Genomic DNA, 20,389 nt, shown 5'->3' on the forward strand with positions numbered 1-20,389 from the left:
TTCCCAAACACTCTTCCACTTTACCCTTGAGCTTCGTTTCACTCAATGCCAAAACATCCAGGTTCCTTTTCTCAAACATACTACCTGTCTCTCCTTTTTTCTCATCTTGGTTACATCCACACACATTTAGACACCCTAATCTGAGCCTTCAAGGAGAATGAACACTTCATGCGTGACTCCTTCTGTTTCCCCTTTTAGAAAGTTAAAATACAAGGAGGGGAGGGTTTCCAGCCCCCCGCTCCCATCCCATTTAGTCGCCTTATACGAGACGTGAGGAATGTGTGGAAAGTATTCTTTCTCCCCTATGCCCTGGGATAATTCGTAAATATGTTGAGATTTTGTCTTCATATTCTTATGAAGCAAACAATTAGGACTAACATGAATATTTTTTTATAGACACCCTGCCAGTTTATCCAAGCCAACCTGATCCAGTCACCCTGTATCATTATTACAAAGCTCATTGGGAGAAGTTCAAAGTCCCTGGTGAAGATCCCCGGTCAAAACTTCGTTGGGCTGTGCGCACCAGATTGTTTTATTCAAAATAAAATCCATTTCAAGTGGCAGAAAGAATCTTCATTTTTCAAGTTAATTTCTTTCAAAGTTGCCTAAAGTTTGAAAGTGAATCAGAGTAGTTCATTATGATTAGTTGCAGCATGAGTAAGAGCTTACACCAAATCCATTGTTATTGTTGAAGTCTTCATTATTAGATGTATAATATATACTATGCAGAAAATTTATGAATGTACATAAAAGTATGGAACAGGTGTTTGCTTTGAAGAATGTATGTGAGAAATACTTAGAAAAACAAATGGATTTGTATGTAGTATTTATGGATCTGGAGAAGGCATATGGTAGAGTTTATGATTAAGAATATATGCTGTGGGAGGCATGTTGCTAGAAGCAGTAAAAAGTTTTTATCGAGGATGTAAGGCATGTGTACGAGTAGGAAGAGAGGAAAGTGATTGGTTCTCATTGAATGTCAGTTTGTGGCAGGGGTTGTTTAATTTGTTTATGGTTGGGATTGTTAGGGAGGTGAATGCAAAAGTTTTGGAGAGAGGGGCAAGTATGCAGTCTGTTCTGGATGAGAGGGCTTGGGAAGTGAGTCAGTTGTTGTTCACTGAAGATGCAGTGCTGGTGGCTGATTCGGGTGAGAAACTACAGAAGCTGGTGACTGAGTTTGGTAGTGTGTGAAAGAAGAAAGCTGAGAGTAAATGTGAATAAGAGCAAGGTTATTAGGTACATTAGGGTTGAGGGACAAGTCAATTGGGAGGTAAGTTTGAATGGGGAAAAACTGGAGGAAGTGAAGTGTTTTAGTTATCTGGGAGTGGATTTCGCAGGGGATGGAACCATGGAAACGGAAGTGAGTCACAGGTTGAGGGAGGGGGCGAAAGTTCTGGAAGCATTGAAAATGTGTGGAAGGCGATAATATTATCTTGGAAAGCAAAAATGGGTATGTTTGAAGGAATAGTGGTTCCAACAGTGTTATATGGTTGCGAGGCGTGGGCTATAGATAGGGTTGTGCGAAGGAGGGTGGATTTGTTGGAAATGAGATGTTTGAGGACAATATGTGGTGTGAGATGGTTGATCCAGTATGTAATGAAAGGGTAAGAGAGATGTGTGGTATTAAAAAGAGTGTGGTTGAGAGAGCAGAAGAGGGTGAATTGAAATGGTTTGATCACATGGAGAGAATGAGTGAGGAGAGATTGACAAAGAGGATATATGTGTCAGAGGTGGAGGGAACAAGAAGAGGGAGACCAAATTGGAGGTGGAAAGATGGAGTGAAAAAGATTTTGAGTGATCGGGGCCTAAACATACAATAGGGTGAAAGGCATGCAAGGAATAGAGTGAATTGGAATGATGTGATATACCGGAATTGACGTGCTGTCAATGGATTGAACCAGGGCATGTGAAGCGTCTGGGGTAAACCATGGAAAGTTTTGTGGGGCCTGGATGTGGAAAGGGAGCTGTGGTTTTGGTGCATTATACATGACAGCTAGAGACTGAGTGTGAACGAATGTGGCCTGCAAGTATGAATTATGTACATGTGTATATATGTATATGTCTGTGTATGTATATATGTGTATACATTGAAATGTATAGGTATATATGTGTGTGTGGACATGTATGTATATACATGTGTATGTGGGTGGGTTGGGCCATTCTTTCTTCTCTTTCCTTGCGCTACCTCGCTAACGCAGGAGACAGCGACAAAGTATAATAAATAAAATGAAATTGTCATCAGACTCAGAAGTATGTACTGATAAATAATCTGTTTCAGACATTTCATTTTGCCAAAACTAGAGAACATCATGACTTATAGGTTATTTTTGATTGTATTTGTGTATGTCTGTCTGTTTGTATGCAGACACTTTTTAAAAGAATTGTTGCAAAAGCCTCCTTATATAGATGAAATTGTGGGCTTCTTTATAGGTTTGTAGTGGTTATCTAATTAGATATTGAGAGTGGCTGCTGTAATGGTGGAAGGTAGGGCTCTGGTTCTGGTGCATTAACCTTTCACTGTTGGGAGTCATCATATGATGTTTTGTATAGCAGGGGCCAGGAGTCACCATATAAGCTCTAGTTTTTGTTTAATTTGAATAACCTCTCAGTGTTTTGATTTAAGTATTTCTGCTGTGTCTCTTGTTCACTGTAGTGAGTCATTACAGAGGGTACCACTCTCTGGAAGTAATCCTGAAGTGTTATGTATGCAAATTTTTTAATGTATATGTGTAAATATACATGTAAATAGTAATCATAAGTAGTGATGTGTCTTTTGGTGATTGTTGGTCGTAATGCTCATTTCCCAACCCCCTATCAGCCAAAACCTTTGCAAGGAGAGTTACAGTATATTTTCAGGGCTATCTTGCTGCCATGTATGTTATGCTAGTTCACTTGTTTCTACATATTCTTTATGTTTATATATTTATATTTGTTTCATAAATAGTGATGAGTCATGACTGAATTTGTGTCAGAGGCATATTCACCCTCACTCTTCCTTCTAATCCTCTGTACTACCCCTTGCCAGGAACTTTATGTGATAATTTTAGCAGGAGCCATATAAGTTGTGTTACCTATTTTGTACATATTCATTACCTTTATATGTATTTCTTTCATGTTATAATGGGAAACAGAAAATTTGAAAACCATTATTTTTTCCATGCTATGAATGATTTTTATGTTGAAGAGAATTTCACTGGTCCAAACTCACATGCATTGAACAGTGAAAATGATATTCATCCCAGGTTGCCTTTCATAAAAAACCTTTGTTATAAATTTTCTTTGTGCACAAAGAATTTATTATTTTCAAGAAATGTTTTTATATTTATTATACTTTGTCGCTGTCTCCCACATTAGCTAGGTAGTGCAAGGAAACAGACGAAAGAATGACCCAGCCCATACACGTATATACATACATGTCCACACACGCACATATGCATACCTATACATCTACATATATATACACACACAGACATATACATATATACACATGTACATAATTCATACTGTCTGCCCTTATTCATTCCCGTCGCCACCCCGCCACACATGAAATAACAACCCCTCACCCCTGCATGTGCGTGAGGTAGCGCTAGGAAAAGACAACAAAGGCAACACTCTTTCACACTCAGTCTCTAGCTGTCATGTTTAATGCACCAAAACCACAGCTCCCTTTCCACATCCAGGCCCCACAAAACTTTCCATGGTTTACCCCAGACGCTTCACATGCCCTGGTTCAATCCATTGACAGCACGTTGACCCCAGTATACCACATTGTTCCAATTCACCCTATTCCTTGAACGCCTTTCACCCTCCTGCCTGTTCAGGCCCTGATCACTCAAAATCTTTTTCACTCCATCCTTCCACCTCCAATTTGGTCTCCCACTTCTCGTTCCCTCCACATCTGACACATATATCCTCTTTGTCAATCTTTCCTCATTCATTCTCTCCATGTGACCAAACCATTTCAAAACACCCTCTTCTGCCCTCTCAACCACACACTTTTTATTACCACACATCTCTCTTACCCTTTCATTACTTACTTGATCAAACCACCTCACACCATGTATTGTCCTCAAACATCTCATTTCCAACACATCTACCCTCCTCCACACAACCCTATCTATAGCCCATGCTTCACAACCATATAACATTGTTGGAACCACTATTCCTTCAAACATACCCATTTTTGCTTTCCGAGATACTGTTCTTGCCTTCCACACATTCTTCAATGCCCTCAGAACTTTTGCCTCCTCCCCCACCCTGTGACTCACTTCCGCTTCCCAGATATCTAAAACACTTCACTTCCTCGTTTTTCTCCATTCAAACTTACCTCCTAATTGACTTGTCCCTCAACCCTACTGTACCTAATAACCTTGCTCTTATTCACATATACTCTCAGCTTTCTTTTTTCACACACTTTACCAAACTCAGTCACCAGCTTCTGCAGTTTCTCACCCGAATCAGCCACCAGCGTTGTACCTTCAGCAAACAACAACAGACTCACTTCCCAAGCCCTCTCATCCACAACAGACTGCATACTTGTCCCTCTTTCCAAAACTCTTGCATTCACCTCCCTAACAACCCCATCCATAAACAGATTAAACAACCATTATGACATCACACACCCTTGCTGCAAACCAACATTCACTGAGAACCAATCACTTTCCTCTCTTCCTACTCGTACACATGCCTTACATCCTCATTAAAAACTTTTCACTGCTTCTAGCAACTTGCCTCCCACACCATATACTCGTAATACCTTCCACAGAGCATCTCTGTCATCTCTATCTTATGCCTTCTCCAGATCCATAAATGCTACATATAAATCCATTTGTTTTCCTGAGTATTTCTCACATACATTCTTCAAAGCAAACACCTGATCCACACAACCTCTACCACTTCTGATGCTCTGTACATGCTCTCACCCTTTCAGTTAATACCCTCCCATATAATTTCCCAGGAATACTCAACAAACTTATACCTGTAATTTGAACACTTACCTTTATCCCCTTTGCCTTTGTACAATGACACTATGCATGCATTCTGCCAATCCTCAGGCACTTCACCATGAGCCATACATGCATACATTGAATATCCTCACCAACCAGTCAACAACACAGTCACCCCCTTTTTTAATAAATTCCACTACAATGCCATCCAAATCTACCGCCTTGCTGGCTTTCATCGCCTGCAAAGCTTCCACTACCTCTTCTCTGTTTACCAAATCATTCTCCCTGACCCTCTTACTTTGCACATCACCTCGACCAAAACAACCTATATCTGCCACTCTGTCATCTAACACATTCAACAAACCTTCAAAATACTCACTCCATCTCCTTCTCACATTACCACTAACAGTCGGTTGTTACTATTCATACACAGTGCAGTTCATATTTATATATTTTTTTTTATTTTGCTTTGTTGCTGTCTCCCGCGCCTGCGAGATAGCGCAAGGAAACAGACGAAAGAAATGGCCTAACCCACCCCCACACACATGCACACACACACACACGTCCACACATGCAAACATACACACCCACACATCCCAACGTACAAACATATATACACACACAGACACCCACATATACACACATGCACACAATTCACACTGTCTGCCCCTACTCACCCCCATTGCCACCCCGCCCACACGGAATAACATCCCCTCCCCCCTCATGTGCGTGAGGCAGCGCCAGGAAAAGACAACAAAGGCCCCATTCTCTCACACTCAGTCTCCAGCTGTCATGCAAAAATGCCCGAAACCACAGCTCCCTTTCCACACCCAGGTCCCACACAACTTTCCATGGTTTACCCCAGACGCTTCACATGCCCTGATTCAATCCATTGACAGCACGTTGACCCCGGTTTACCACATCGATCCAACTCAATCTATTCCTGGCCCGCCTTTCACCCTCCTGCATGTTCAGGCCCCGATCACTCAAAATCTTTTTCACTCCATCTTTCCACCTCCAATTTGGTCTCCCACTTCTTCTCGTTCCCTCCACCTCCGACACATATATCCTCTTGGTCAATCTTTCCTCACTCATTCTCTCCATGTGCCCAAACCATTTCAAAACACCCTCTTCTGCTCTCTCAACCACACTCTTTTTATTTCCACACGTCTCTCTTACCCTTACGTTACTTACTCGATCAAACCACCTCACACCACACATTGTCCTCAGACATCTCATTTCCAGCACATCCATCCTCCTGTGCACAACTCTATCCACAGCCCACGCCTCGCAACCATACAACATTGTTGGAACCACTATTCCTTCAAACATACCCATTTTTGCTTTCCGAGGTAATGTTCTCGACTTCCACACATTCTTCAAGGCTCCCAGAATTTTCGCCCCCTCCCCCACCCTATGATCCACTTCCGCTTCCATGGTTGTATCCGCTGCCAGATCCACTCCCAGATATCTAAAACACTTTACTTCCTCCAGTTTTTCTCCATTCAAACTTACCTCCCAATTGACTTGACCCTCAACCCTACTGTACCTAATAACCTTGCTCTTATTCACATTTACTCTTAACTTTCTTCTTTCTTACACTTTACCAAACTCAGTCACCAGCTTCTGCAGTTTCTCACATGAATCAGCCACCAGCGCTGTATCATCAGCGAACAACAACTGACTCACTTCCCAAGCTCTCTCATCCCCAACAGACTTCATACTTGCCCCTTTTTCCAAAACTCTTGCATTCACCTCCCTAACAACCCCATCCATAAACAAATTAAACAACCATGGAGACATCACACACCCCTGCCGCAAACCTACTTTCACTGAGAACCAATCACTTTCCTCTCTTCCTACACGTACACATGCCTACACATATCTACATTAATACAAGTATTACAGTAATTTTTTAATTTAAGATTTGGCCAAGTTACCCTTATTCTTTCAGTGGCAAGATGGGTGTAGGTTCCTACTAAAGGGGTTGATTTTAAAAACATTAAACAGCTATATCATTCTGCATTCATTAGATTGTTTTGTAAAATGTAGAAATCAATATGAAGCCACCATTATAAGTACTGGTGATAAGTTGTTATGGAAAAGAAACCACAAAGGGAATATCAGTAGATATATCAAATGTTTTTCTCCCTTTGCATTGTCAGCAAGTTAAACTGTCGAGGATCAGGTACAGCTGTAGTGCCAAGACAAATTAGTTTTGTCCAGGAATGACATGTGTATGATAGAGAATAGTAATTTTAGAGACATGCCAGCAGTAACTTTGTTGAGTTCTTTAAAAGGGAAGTGCTTTAAAGAACATCTAAGATTATATGTTTTTAATTTGTATTATTTACTTGTAATCATTATATTGTAGTTGGTAGGCAGCCAACAACCAGGGAAGTATATTACCAGTACTACCTGTCTGGGTATCAGGAGGGTAAGTGATGGCTGTGTAGTGCACCAGCACTTCAGTGGTTGTCAAGGTGCACTCCTCAGACCTAGGTAGCTGCCTTTTCTTTCTTCCTCACCCATACCTGGACTATTGACATTCTGTCTACAAACATACAAACTCTCCTTGTTATACAGAACACCTGACAACACTTAACTCACACAGCTCATTCTTTGTAACTAGATTTTACTGTAGTAAGCACTATGCACTAGTCCTGCCTTTTGGCAAAATGGTAGGTACAGTAGCTAGAAGTAGTCAGTAGGATTATCAGGAAGTAGCTTCTGCAAACACTGTGCTAGAGTTGCCTTCTGCCAGTGGCCTGTTAAAGGTGAAGCACTAAAGGCTGAGAAGTAGCATTGGAGTTCTTTAGTTTTGGAGACTTTATTGCCATGGCCACACCCTTGAGGTAGTTCCAGTTGGAATAGGCATCAGAGATATAGATAGATTTAGATTATTCACATTTAATCTCAACTTCCTCCTTTCACACACTCCTCCAAACTCAGTCATCAACTTCTGCAATTTCTCGCTTGAATCTGTCTCCAGTGTTGTGTAATCAGCAAACAATGTTTTGACTCACTCTCAAGGCCACTCATCCATACAGAATGCATACTCTCCCCTATCTGCAAGACTTGCATTGATCTTCACACTTACCTCCATAAACAAATTAAACAGCCATGCTAACATCATGCAACTCTTTCATAGACCAACCTTCACTTGGAACCACTAACTCTCCTCTCTGCCTACTCCTTCCCTTGCCTTACACCCTTGATAAAAACTGCTTGAAAAAATACTGCTTGCAGTATTCCTCCCACCATATATTAACACATTCCACAAGGCATCTCCCTCAGCTGTGTCATATGGTTCCTCCAAATCCATAAATGATGCATCCAAATCCTGCTAATATAGGTATTTTTCACATATATTCTTTAAAGCAAACACCTATTCTACACATACTCTGTCACTTCTGAAACCACATTGTTCCTCCCCAATCTGATGCTGTGTACATGCCTTTAACCTTTCAGTCACTACTCCTGTACAACTTAATAGTACACTCAACAGACTTATACCTGTAGTTTGAACACTCAACTTTATCCTTCTAGCCTTTATACAACAAAGTGGTCAGTAAGAAAACTAATTATGTTAGCAAGTGTGATAAAAATCAAATTGTACATAAAGTTTTAGGAACACAAAGTTGCACAAACTTGTTTGCATAAGAAACAAAGCTTAAAGTTGGCATAGCATACATGTAAACAAAATGGAGAAATATAAACCAGAATGAGGGCCCATCAAGAGGATTTTTTACACATCTCTAAAGATTTCTTTGAACCATATATCCTCCTCATAGTTATTCTTTACATCATGATAATGAATTAGCTTACTGATATAAGAAATTATTTGGTTAAATGTAAAATTACAATAACCTTTCTTTCCTTTATTTACGAATAGTTACAATAATAATTATACAATGAAAAATATATCTGTATATTACAAAACTTCCTCAAACTGTACAAGTTTGTCAACTGTCAAAGAGAACAAGCCAGGCTTACACATGACTTTCACTGGGGCTGTATTATAAACAATGGTTGAACTATCAGCTTGGCTTAGAGAGTTTTCAATCTGATAAGTTATGTTTTATATGAACTACACTTGTATCTACACTCAAGACACACTAAGTCAAGCTTTACATTCAAAATGCAATAGTTTAAATTACTACATTCAAAGCTTGTGCTTCAGTTGTTCCAGCACCATTTTACCATTCTTGATAAGTCTGACAAGTTTGTCAGAAAATGTGGTAAAACCACACTACAATTTCAGCATGCCAAATGTAACACTTTGAAGGATACATGACTGACACTATCTTCCATGGCCTATATACAAGTTATAACCTGTTATCTAAACTCGAAGTATAGAGAGAAGGTTACTATACTTAAACAAGGTCACTTTTAATATTACCCACCCAGTTTAAGAAAAAAAGAATCAAATAATCCATACTGGAATTTGTACAAGTCTTGTGTATCATATTTGTTAAATGTTGTGAAAAATTTTTGATTTCACAGTTTAGGACTATTTCTCTGTTTTAAGATTTACATACTAGAATCAAATCTTTGTTACATATCACTTTATATTTAATAAAACAGAGCTTCCATGTCAATACCTGTTGCTACATTATTCTTGATGTCCATGAATGATATCCCTTCAGATAATCTCTACTCCACTTACACAATTTTTACCATTAAATGCATAAATGAAACAAGTTTCAGGTCCATGTACACACAAAACACTGTTTGGGGACTACGGTGTATATGAAAAGTTCAGAAAAAACATGAACCAAAAAATTATCAATTTTTTTATATTATTACCAGCTTTATCACATGCTCATACCAATATTTTCTTTTCTATTTTGAGACTAGAATTAAACAAAAATAGGGAAGGGCTTTATTTGTTTTTACATCCAGTAGCGCAGGCCTGGTATGGTGACTGTGATAGCTATAATAATTCCTACGAGTATCTTTCCTCTATGATGAGTGTCACTGTTTCTGTGTGACAACTGGCAATTCATGGAAATAGCAAATGAAGGAATCTATGATTCCATTTCATATTGGTTTTCCCTTCCCTCTGGATTTGTTTTTCCTGACTTTTGCCAAAAAAATCCTGAATCCCATGTCAAAGAAAACTCAAGACAATACAGAAACTATAAAGACTAAGTTCAGCTTAAGTGGATAAAATGATCACATGTTGAGCAATCAGTAATTGCAGGAAAAGGTAAAGGGAATTTTTTTCTTTAGTAACATACCATTTTATGTTATTCTGAAGATACTGCAAAAAATTAACCTGGTTTTTACAACCAAAATGTGTAATGTCATGTCTAAATCCCTTACAGCATTATGCAATATTTCTTGAAATGCCATTATTATATGCAAATAAACCTAAATCTGATGTCACTTACAGCCCCAGAGGTCAGGTGCTAAGCATTAACAATAGCCAGCATAAATGCAGAACAGATGATACAATGTCACCCCAATCCCCAATAATATCATTTTATCACCCCTCTACCCCCCATAATATCAATCTTGTAAGGTACATACAATGGTACTGGTAGTTTTTTTAAGTTTATATAAAAAACGGCCACACCAAATACTTACTTAAAATATTTTAGAAAAGCAAATGAACACAAAAATTCAAGGTACAGAAATGGTCCCATTCCTAAAAAGAAAAATTAAGTTTTTGTGCATCACATTATTGTATTTGTTATATTGAAAAAAAAAAAAATATTGAGGTAGCATATCATTAAAATTCTGTAATACCTAACCAGACCATAAAACTGCCCCATTATCACTCAAAAACTATAAGGATGCCAATGGGTTGATAAAATATTTATAATAAATGAAGATATGCATGCTTCTAAGTATTTCATACATAATTATAAGACTTGTAACATGGATGTGCTAATATTTGTACTCTTGGTTTGTGATCAATGCTACTGAAAAAGAAAAATAATGACAATGGAAGCGAGGCAATAACTTCTGCCAAAAGCTAAAAGGGCAGAACCATGACAACTTGATCTTTCAGTTATGGAAACCAAATATTTAACATATATCTTTATCTGAACCAGATATAATTCAAGAAAACAATGTTAGCCTTGTTTACAATAAATATATAAACTTATGCATTCATGTAAATATGAAATGAGAACTTTGGCCAACTTTTGTTTGTCTGTATATATATATATATATATATATATATATATATATAATATTATATATATATATATATATATATATATATATATATATATATATATATATATATATATATATATATATATATATTAGAAAATTATAAATACCATATTAGTCATTTAGCTGACTAATTAAATATTTTTTTTATATCAAACCCTAATTTCAAACCATTAACAAATACTTCTTCAAAATAACTTTTGCAGTAGTAGCTGCAGCATGAAAAAAAAGAACACTAAATGGACATATCTACACTGATTCAAATACCATACATTGCTTGAAGCATACATTTTGAGAAAACTGAAATCAGTGTTTTCATTATAACTTGCTTACATAGCATTTCTTATACTTAACACAACCTGGTAGTCTTTGTCACTTTTTGAAACACTGTAGGCAACTTCCATGTTTGGGACAATCATCTGCTGTGCATTTGCAAGCCACTGAGTGGTCCATTCTCTAGAAATAGAGTATCTTTACCCATTACTTAGTAACAGGCCTACCATACTCCCCTTCTAAACAACATAATATGAATCAAAATAATTAATCTGCTGTGTATCACCAGCATGATCGAGATCTAACATTTCACATGTGAGTGTAATTTTCACTGAATTAGTTCACCACCACCACTTTTATGCTATTACCACTCTCTGCACCAGTTTCTGATCACTGTCTAGGACACAGAAAAACCTCATGATTCCAATATGAATCAATACTTGAGTCATTTCCTTCTGATATTCAGTACAAATACAGGCCATGAGAGACACAGAGGAGAAATTCTTTTAACCACTTCCATTCATCCAACTTCATTTCTGGAAGGCAGTTCTATAGCAGGGAAGACAACATCCTGCAGGTTATTTTTCCTGTATTAATTCCTACTATGCTTACATTGTAACAATATGGTAATTGGTATACTGTGCTCTTGACAGTCAAGAATTAACACAGTTGATATGTCAAGTCTCAACAATGTATATAGGACGACTATTGTTTCACTTTGAGAACACTTGAGGTTGCATCAGGGGAGAACTTTGTACAAATGGTGCATGGATGGTTCACTTTCCACTGGTTTACTGCACACAATTGTGTGTGTGTGTGTGTGCATATCATTATCTATTTAAATAACCCCATGACCCCTAACATAAATGTTTATGCTGTTATGTCAGGGTCCCTTTTCCAAAGGTTCTTGTAGCCCTAAGGCTGTATTACACTTCACAGCGATGAGATGGACTCCTTTGAGTTTGGTAGATCTTTGACAAGACTGTACTCTGCTCTATCAACTGACAATGACATCCTCACCAAAAATGACTTTACCCTTATGGTGTATGCTCAACCAATATATACATACATATTCATTTATTTCTATTCTATTATACTTTGTCGCTGTCTCCTGCATTAGCGAGGTAGTGCAAGGAAACAGATGAAAGAATGGCCCAACCCACCCACATACACATGTATATACATAAACGTCCACACACGCACATATACGTACGTATACATATATATGCATACACGGACATATACATATATACACATGTACATAATTCATACTTGCTACCTTTATTCATTCTCACTGCCACCCCGCCACACATGAAATGACAACCCCCTCCCCCTGCATGCATGCGAGGTATCACTATGAAAAGACAACAAAGGCCACATTCATTCACCCTTTCCACATCCAGGCCCCACAACACTTTCCTTGGTTTACCCCATATGCTTCACATGCCCTGGTTCAATCCACTGACAGCACATCGACCCCGGTATACCACATCGTTCCAGTTCACTCTATTCCTTGCACGCGCAGCCTTTCACCCTCCTGCATGTTCAGGCCCCAATCACTCAAAATCTTTTTCACTCCATCTTTTCACCTCCAATTTGGTCTCCCACTTCACCTCGTTCCCTCCACCTCTGACACATATATCCTCTTGGTCAATCTTTCCTCACTCATTCTCTCCATGTGACCGAACCATTTCAATACACCCTCTTCTGCTCTCTCAACCACACTCTTTTTATTACCATATATCTCTCTTACCCTTTCATTACTTACTCGATCAAATCACATCACACCTCATATTGTCCTCAAACATCTAATTTCCTACACAACCACCCTCCTCTGCACAACCCTATATATAGCCCACGCCTCACAACCATATAAAATTGTTGGAACCACTATTCCTTCAAACATACCCATTTTTGCTTTCCGAGATAATGTTCTCAATTTCCACACACTCTTCAACGCTCCCAGAATTTTTGCCCCCTCCCCCACCCTATGATTCACTTCCGCTTCCATGGTTACATCTGCTGCCAAATCCACTCCCAGATATCTAAAACACTTTACTTCCTCCAGTTTTTCTCCATTCAAACTTACCTCCCAATTTACTTTTCCCTCAACCCTACTGCACCTAATAACCTTGCTCTTATTCACATTTACTCTCAACTTTCTTCTTTCACACACTTTGCCAAACACAGTCACCAGGTTCTGCAGTTTCTCACACACACACACATATATATATATATATATATATATATATATATATATATATATATATATTTTTTTTTTTTTTTCAAACTATTCGCCATTTCCCGCGTTAGCAAGGTAGCGTTAAGAACAGAGGACTGGGCCTCTGAGGGAAAATCCTCACCTGGCCCCCTTCTCTCTTCCTTCTTTTGAAAAACTAAAAAAAAAAAAAAAAAGAGGGGAGGATTTCCAGCCCCCCACTCCCTCCCCTTTTAGTCGCCTTCTACGACACGCAGGGAATACGTGGGAAGTATTCTTTCTCCCCAATCCCCAGGGGATATATAGATATGAAGGTTAAATCGCATTTCAATTTCAGTAGTTCATACAATTTCCTTTAACGTAATTTTTCTATATATGTGGCATGACATGTTTCATGGAAACAATCCATCTCATCAGGTGCCAGTACTCAACAGTTATTTAAATTTCAACATCATACTTGGTTCCTGCCGCACAACACCAATCAATCTAGGCTCTGCACTGTCAGCTATGTCTGGTTGTAACCCTTATAAGGGAGAATGATTAAGCAGGGTAAGGTTGCTTTGGTTGACCTGGGTAACTGGGTGTGTCATGAACAACTTTTTTGATGTTTTTGTGTTTTGTCAATTCTCTCATAATGAGTTGGTTAATGCTAGGATGTGCTTTGAATGGGGACAAATTAAAGTTCTTAGTATTAGCAATTAAGACAGATTCAATGACATCACGTGTGGCATAATAAGCAGAGCGATATAACAGGATTTTCAAGATCTATGGGGTGATCATTTTCATTACGAGTGTTTGGCGATCATATTTTTGTGGTCATCCCTTCATACTGACTGTTGATGTCAATAACACCTCTCTGTTACAGTCTTACTGGTTGTGCTACATTTATAGAAAAATTACATTATATAAAATTGTATGATCTACTGAAGTGCAATTTCACCTTCATACTATCATCACGGACAAGTGTGAGCATCATGTCTACACACACACACACATATATATATATATATATATATATATATATATATATATATATATATATATATATATATATATATATATATATCTATACATATTTATTATACATTGTTGCTGTCTCCCACGTTAGCGAGGTAGTGCGAGGAAACAGACGAAAGAATAGCCTAACCCACCCACATACACATGTACATACATACACGCCCACATACACACATATACATAATTATACATTTCAATGTATACATACATAGACATATACATATATACACATGTACATATTCATACTTGCTGCCCTAATCCATTCCCATCCCCACCCCACCACACATGAAATGGCACCCCCCTCCCCCCTGCAAGCATGAGATAGTGCTAGGAAAAGACAACAAAGGCCACATTCGTTCTCACTCAGTCTCTAGCTGTCATGTGTAATGCACCAAAACCGCAGCTCCCTTTCCACATCCAGGCCGCACACAACTTTCCATGGTTTACCCCAGATGCTTCACATGCCCTGGTTCAATCCATTGCCAGCATGTCAACACCAGTATACCACATTGTTCCAATTCACTTTATTCCTTGCACGCCTCTCACCCTCCAGCATGTTCAGGCCCCGATTGCTCAAAATCTTTGTCACTCCATTCTTCCACCTCCAATTTGGTCTCCCACTTCTTGTTCCCTCCACCTCTGTCTGACACTATATCCTTTTTGTCAATCTTTTCTCACTCAGTCTCTCCATGTGACCAAACCATTTCAATACACTCTCTTCTGTTCTCTCAACCAAACTATTTTTATTACCACACATCTCTCTTACACTTTCATTACGCACTTGATCAAACTACCTTACACCACAAATTGTCCTCAAACATCTCATTTCCAACACAGCCACCCTCCTCCGCACAACCCTATCTATAGCCCACGCCTCACAACCATACATTATTGGAACCACTATTCCTTCAATCATACCCAATTTTGCTCTCCAAGATAACGTTCTCACCTTCCACATGTTCATCAACGCTCCCAGAAACTTCACCTCCTCCCCCACCCTGTGACTCACTTTCGTTTCCATGGTTCCATATATATATATATATATATATATATTTTTTTTTAAACTATTCGCCATTTCCCGCGTTAGTGAGGTAGCGCTAAGAACAGAGGACTGGGCCTTTTTTGGAATATCCTCACCTGGCCTCCTGTTCCTTCTTTTGGAAAATTTAAAAAAAAAACAAGAGGGGAGGATTTCCAGCCCCCCGCTCCCTCCCCTTTTAGTCGCCTTCTACGACTCGCAGGGAATACGTGGGAAGTATTCTTAATCCCCTATCCCCAGGGATATATATATATATATTTTTTTTTTCTTTTTTCATACTATTTGCCATTTCCCACGTTTGTGAGGTAGCGTTAAGAACAGAGAACTGGGCCTTCGAGGGAATATCCTCACCTGACCCCCTTCTCTGTTCCTTCTTTTGGAAAATTAAAAAAAAAAAAGAAAGGGGAGGATTTCCAGCCACCCACTCCCTCCCCTTTTAGTCGCCTTCTACGACACGCAGGGAATACGTGGGAAGTATTCTTTCTCCCCTATATATATATATATTCTTTTCTTCTTTCATACTATTCGCCATTTCCTGCATTAGCGAGGTAGCGTTGAGAACAGAGGACTGGGCCCTTGAGGGAATATCCTCACCTGGGCCCCTTCTCTGTTCCCTCTTTTGGAAAATTAAAAAAAAAAGTGAGAGGGGAGGATTTCCAGCCCCCCGCTCCCTCCCCTTTTAGTCGCCTTCTACGACACGCAGGGAATACGTGGGAAGTATTCTTTCTCCCCTATCCCCAGGGATAATATATATATATATATATTTATATATATTCCCTGGGGATAGGGAAGAAAGAATACTTCCCACGTATTCCCTGCGTGTCGTAGAAGGCGACTAAAAGGGAAGGGAGTGGGGGGCTGGAAATCCTCCCCTCTCTTTTTTTTTTTTTTTTTTCCCAAAAATAAGGAACAGAGAAGAGGGCCAGGTGAGGATATTCCCTCAAAGGCCCAGTCCTCTGTTCTTAACGCTACCTCGCTATCGCGGGAAAAGGCGAATAGTATAGAAAAATATATATATATATATATATATATATATATATATATATATATATATATATATATATATATATATATATATATATATATATTCTTTTAACTATTCGCCATTTCCCGCATCAGCAAGGTAGCGTTAAGAACAGAGGACTGGGCCTCTGAGGGAACATCCTCACCTGGCTCCCTTCTCTGTTCCTTCTTTTGGAAAATTAAAAAAAAAAAAAAAAAGAGGGGAGGATTTCCAGCCCCCCGCTCCCTCCCCATTTAGTCGCCTTCTACGACACGCAGGGAATACGTGCGAAGTATCCTTTCTCCCCAATCCCCAGGGATATATATATATATATATATATATATATATATATATATATATATATATATATATATATATATATATATATATTATTTTATTATACTTTGTCGCTGTCTCCCACGTTTGTGAGGTAGCGCAAGGAAACAGACGAAAGAAATGGCCCAAACCCCCCATACACATGTATATACATACGTCCACACACGCAAATATACATACCTACACAGCTTTCCATGGTTTACCCCAGACGCTTCACATGCCTTGATTCAATCCACTGACAGCATGTCAACCCTGGTATACCACATCGCTCCAATTCACTCTATTCCTTGCCCTCCTTTCACCCTCCTGCATGTTCAGGCCCCGCTCACACAAAATCTTTTTCACTCCATCTTTCCACCTCCAATTTGGTCTCCCTCTTCTCCTCGTTCCCTCCACCTCCGACACATATATCCTCTTGGTCAATCTTTCCTCACTCATTCTCTCCATGTGCCCAAACCACTTCAAAACACCCTCTTCTGCTCTCTCAACCATGCTCTTTTTATTTCCACACATCTCTCTTACCCTTACGTTACTCACTCGATCAAACCACCTCACACCACACATTGTCCTCAAACATCTCATTTCCAGCACATCCATCCTCCTGCGCACAACTCTATCCATAGCCCACGCCTCGCAACCATACAACATTTTTGGAACCACTATTCCTTCAAACATACCCATTTTTGCTTTTCGAGATAATGTTCTCGACTTCCACACATTCTTCAAGGCCCCCAGAATTTTCGCCCCCTCCCCCACCCTATGATCCACTTCCGCTTCCATGGTTCCATCTGCTGCCAGATCCACTCCCAGATATCTAAAACACTTCACTTCCTCCAGTTTTTCTCCGTTCAAACTCACCTCCCAATTGACTTGACCCTCAACCCTACTGTACCTAATAACCTTGCTCTTATTCACATTTACTCTTAACTTTCTTCTTCCACACACTTTACCAAACTCAGTCACCAGCTTCTGCAGTTTCTCACATGAATCAACCACCAGTGCTGTATCATCAGCGAACAACAACTGACTCACTTCCCAAGCTCTCTCATCCCCAACAGACTTCATACTTGCCCCTCTTTCCAAAACTCTTGCATTTACCTCCCTAACAACCCCATCCATAAACAAATTAAACAACCATGGAGACATCACACACCCCTGCCGCAAACCTACATTCACTGAGAACCAATCACTTTCCTCTCTTCCTACACGTACACATGCCTTACATCCTCGATAAAAACTCTTCACTGCTTCTAACAACTTTCCTCCCACACCATATATTCTTAATACCTTCCACAGAGCATCTCTATCAACTCTTATCATATGCCTTCTCCAGATCCATAAATATATATATATATATATATATATATATATATATATATATATCCCTGGGGATTGGGGAGAAAGAATACTTCCCACGTATTCCCTGCGTGTCGTAGAAGGCGACTAAATGGGGAGGGAGCGGGGGGCTGGAAATCCTCCCCTCTTGTTTTTTTTTTTTTAATTTTCCAAAAGAAGGAACAGAGAAGGGAGCCAGGTGAGGATGTTCCCTCAGAGGCCCAGTCCTCTGTTCTTAATGCTACCTTGCTGATGCGGGAAATGGCGAAGTTAAAAATATATATATATATATATATATATATATATATATATATATTTTTTTTTTTTTTTTTTTTTTTTTTATACTTTGTCGCTGTCTCCCGCGTTTGCGAGGTAGCGCAAGGAAACAGACGAACGAAATGGCCCAACCCCCCCCCCCCCCATACACATGTACATACACACGTCCACACACGCAAATATACATACCTACACAGCTTTCCATGGTTTACCCCAGACGCTTCACATGCCTTGCTTCAATCCACTGACAGCACGTCAACCCCTGTATACCACATGACTCCAATTCACTCTATTTCTTGCCCTCCTTTCACCCTCCTGCATGTTCAGGCCCCGATCACACAAAATCTTTTTCACTCCATCTTTCCACCTCCAATTTGGTCTCCCTCTTCTCCTCGTTCCCTCCACCTCCGACACATATATCCTCTTGGTCAATCTCTCCTCACTCATTCTCTCCATGTGCCCAAACCATTTCAAAACACCCTCTTCTGCTCTCTCAACCACGCTCTTTTTATTTCCACACATCTCTCTTACCCTTACGTTACTTACTCGATCAAACCACCTCACACCACACATTGTCCTCAAACATCTCATTTCCAGCACATCCATCCTCCTGCGCACATCTCTATCCATAGCCCACGCCTCGCAACCATACAACATTGTTGGAACCACTATATATATATATATTATTATTATACTTTGTTCCTGTCTCCCGTGTTAGCAAGGTAGTGCAAGGAAACAGACAAAAGAATGGCCTAACCCACCCACATACACATGTATATACATACACGTCCACACACGCACATATACATACTTATACATCTCAACGTATACATATATATACACGCACAGACATATACATATATACACATGTACATAATTCATACTGTCTGCCCTTATTCATTCCTGTCGTCACCATGCCACATAATGAAATACCAGCCCCCTCCCCCCGCATGTGCGCGAGGTAGCGCTAGGAAAAGACAACAAAGGCCACATTTGTTCACACTCAGTCTCTAGCTGTCATGTACAATGCACCAAAACCACAGCTCCCTTTCCACATCCAGGCCCCACAGAACTTTACATGGTTTACCCCAGACGCTTCACATGCTCTGGTTCAATCCATTGACAGTAAGTCGCCCCGGTATGCCACATCGTTCCAATTCACTTTCCTATTCCTATTCCTCTATTCACTCTAGAGTTTACTTTCTTACACTCTATCACATACTCCCATTACTCCTGTTTAAGGAATAGTGCTACTTCTATTTTTGTTTTTTTTATTATTTTGCTTTGTCGCTGTCTCCCGCATTTGCGAGGTAGCGCAAGGAAACAGACGAAAGAAATGGCCCAACCCACCCTCATACACAAGTATATACATACACGTCCACACACGCAAATATACATACCCATACATCTCAATGCACACATATATATACACACAGACACATACATATATACACATGCACACAATTCACAGTCTGCCTTTATTCATTCCCATCGCCACCTTGCCACACATGGAATATCATCCCCCTCCCCCCTCATGTGTGTGAGGTAGCGCTAAGAAGGGACAACAAAGGCCCCATTCGTTCACACTCAGTCTCTAGCTGTCATGCAATAATGCCCGAAACCACAGCTCCCTTTCCACATCCAGGCCCCACAGAAATTTCCATGTTTTACCCCAGACGCTTCACATGCCCTGATTCAGTCCATTGACAGCACGTCGACCCCGGTATATCACATCGATTCAATTCACTCTATTCCTTGCC

General features: G+C 39.6%; 1 protein-coding gene across 2 annotated transcripts in view; it reads left to right on the forward strand.

The window, feature by feature from the left end:
• Positions 1–20,389, forward strand: part of Hyls1 (Hyls1 centriolar and ciliogenesis associated) — a 92,058-nt gene that overhangs the window by 35,053 nt on the left and 36,616 nt on the right. Inside the window, exon 5 of one of the 2 annotated variants that reach the window (XM_071684308.1) lies at positions 397–9,549. The exons of the other annotated variant lie outside the window; for it this stretch is intronic. Coding sequence (XP_071540409.1) covers positions 397–545 — 149 coding nt within the window. The 3' untranslated portion in view covers positions 546–9,549. Of the gene's footprint in view, positions 1–396; positions 9,550–20,389 lie in introns of those variants that run through there. 2 annotated transcript variants of the gene reach the window in all.

This window comes from Panulirus ornatus, chromosome 38 (genome assembly GCF_036320965.1).
Source record: "Panulirus ornatus isolate Po-2019 chromosome 38, ASM3632096v1, whole genome shotgun sequence".
NCBI classification, from domain to species: domain Eukaryota; kingdom Metazoa; phylum Arthropoda; class Malacostraca; order Decapoda; family Palinuridae; genus Panulirus; species Panulirus ornatus.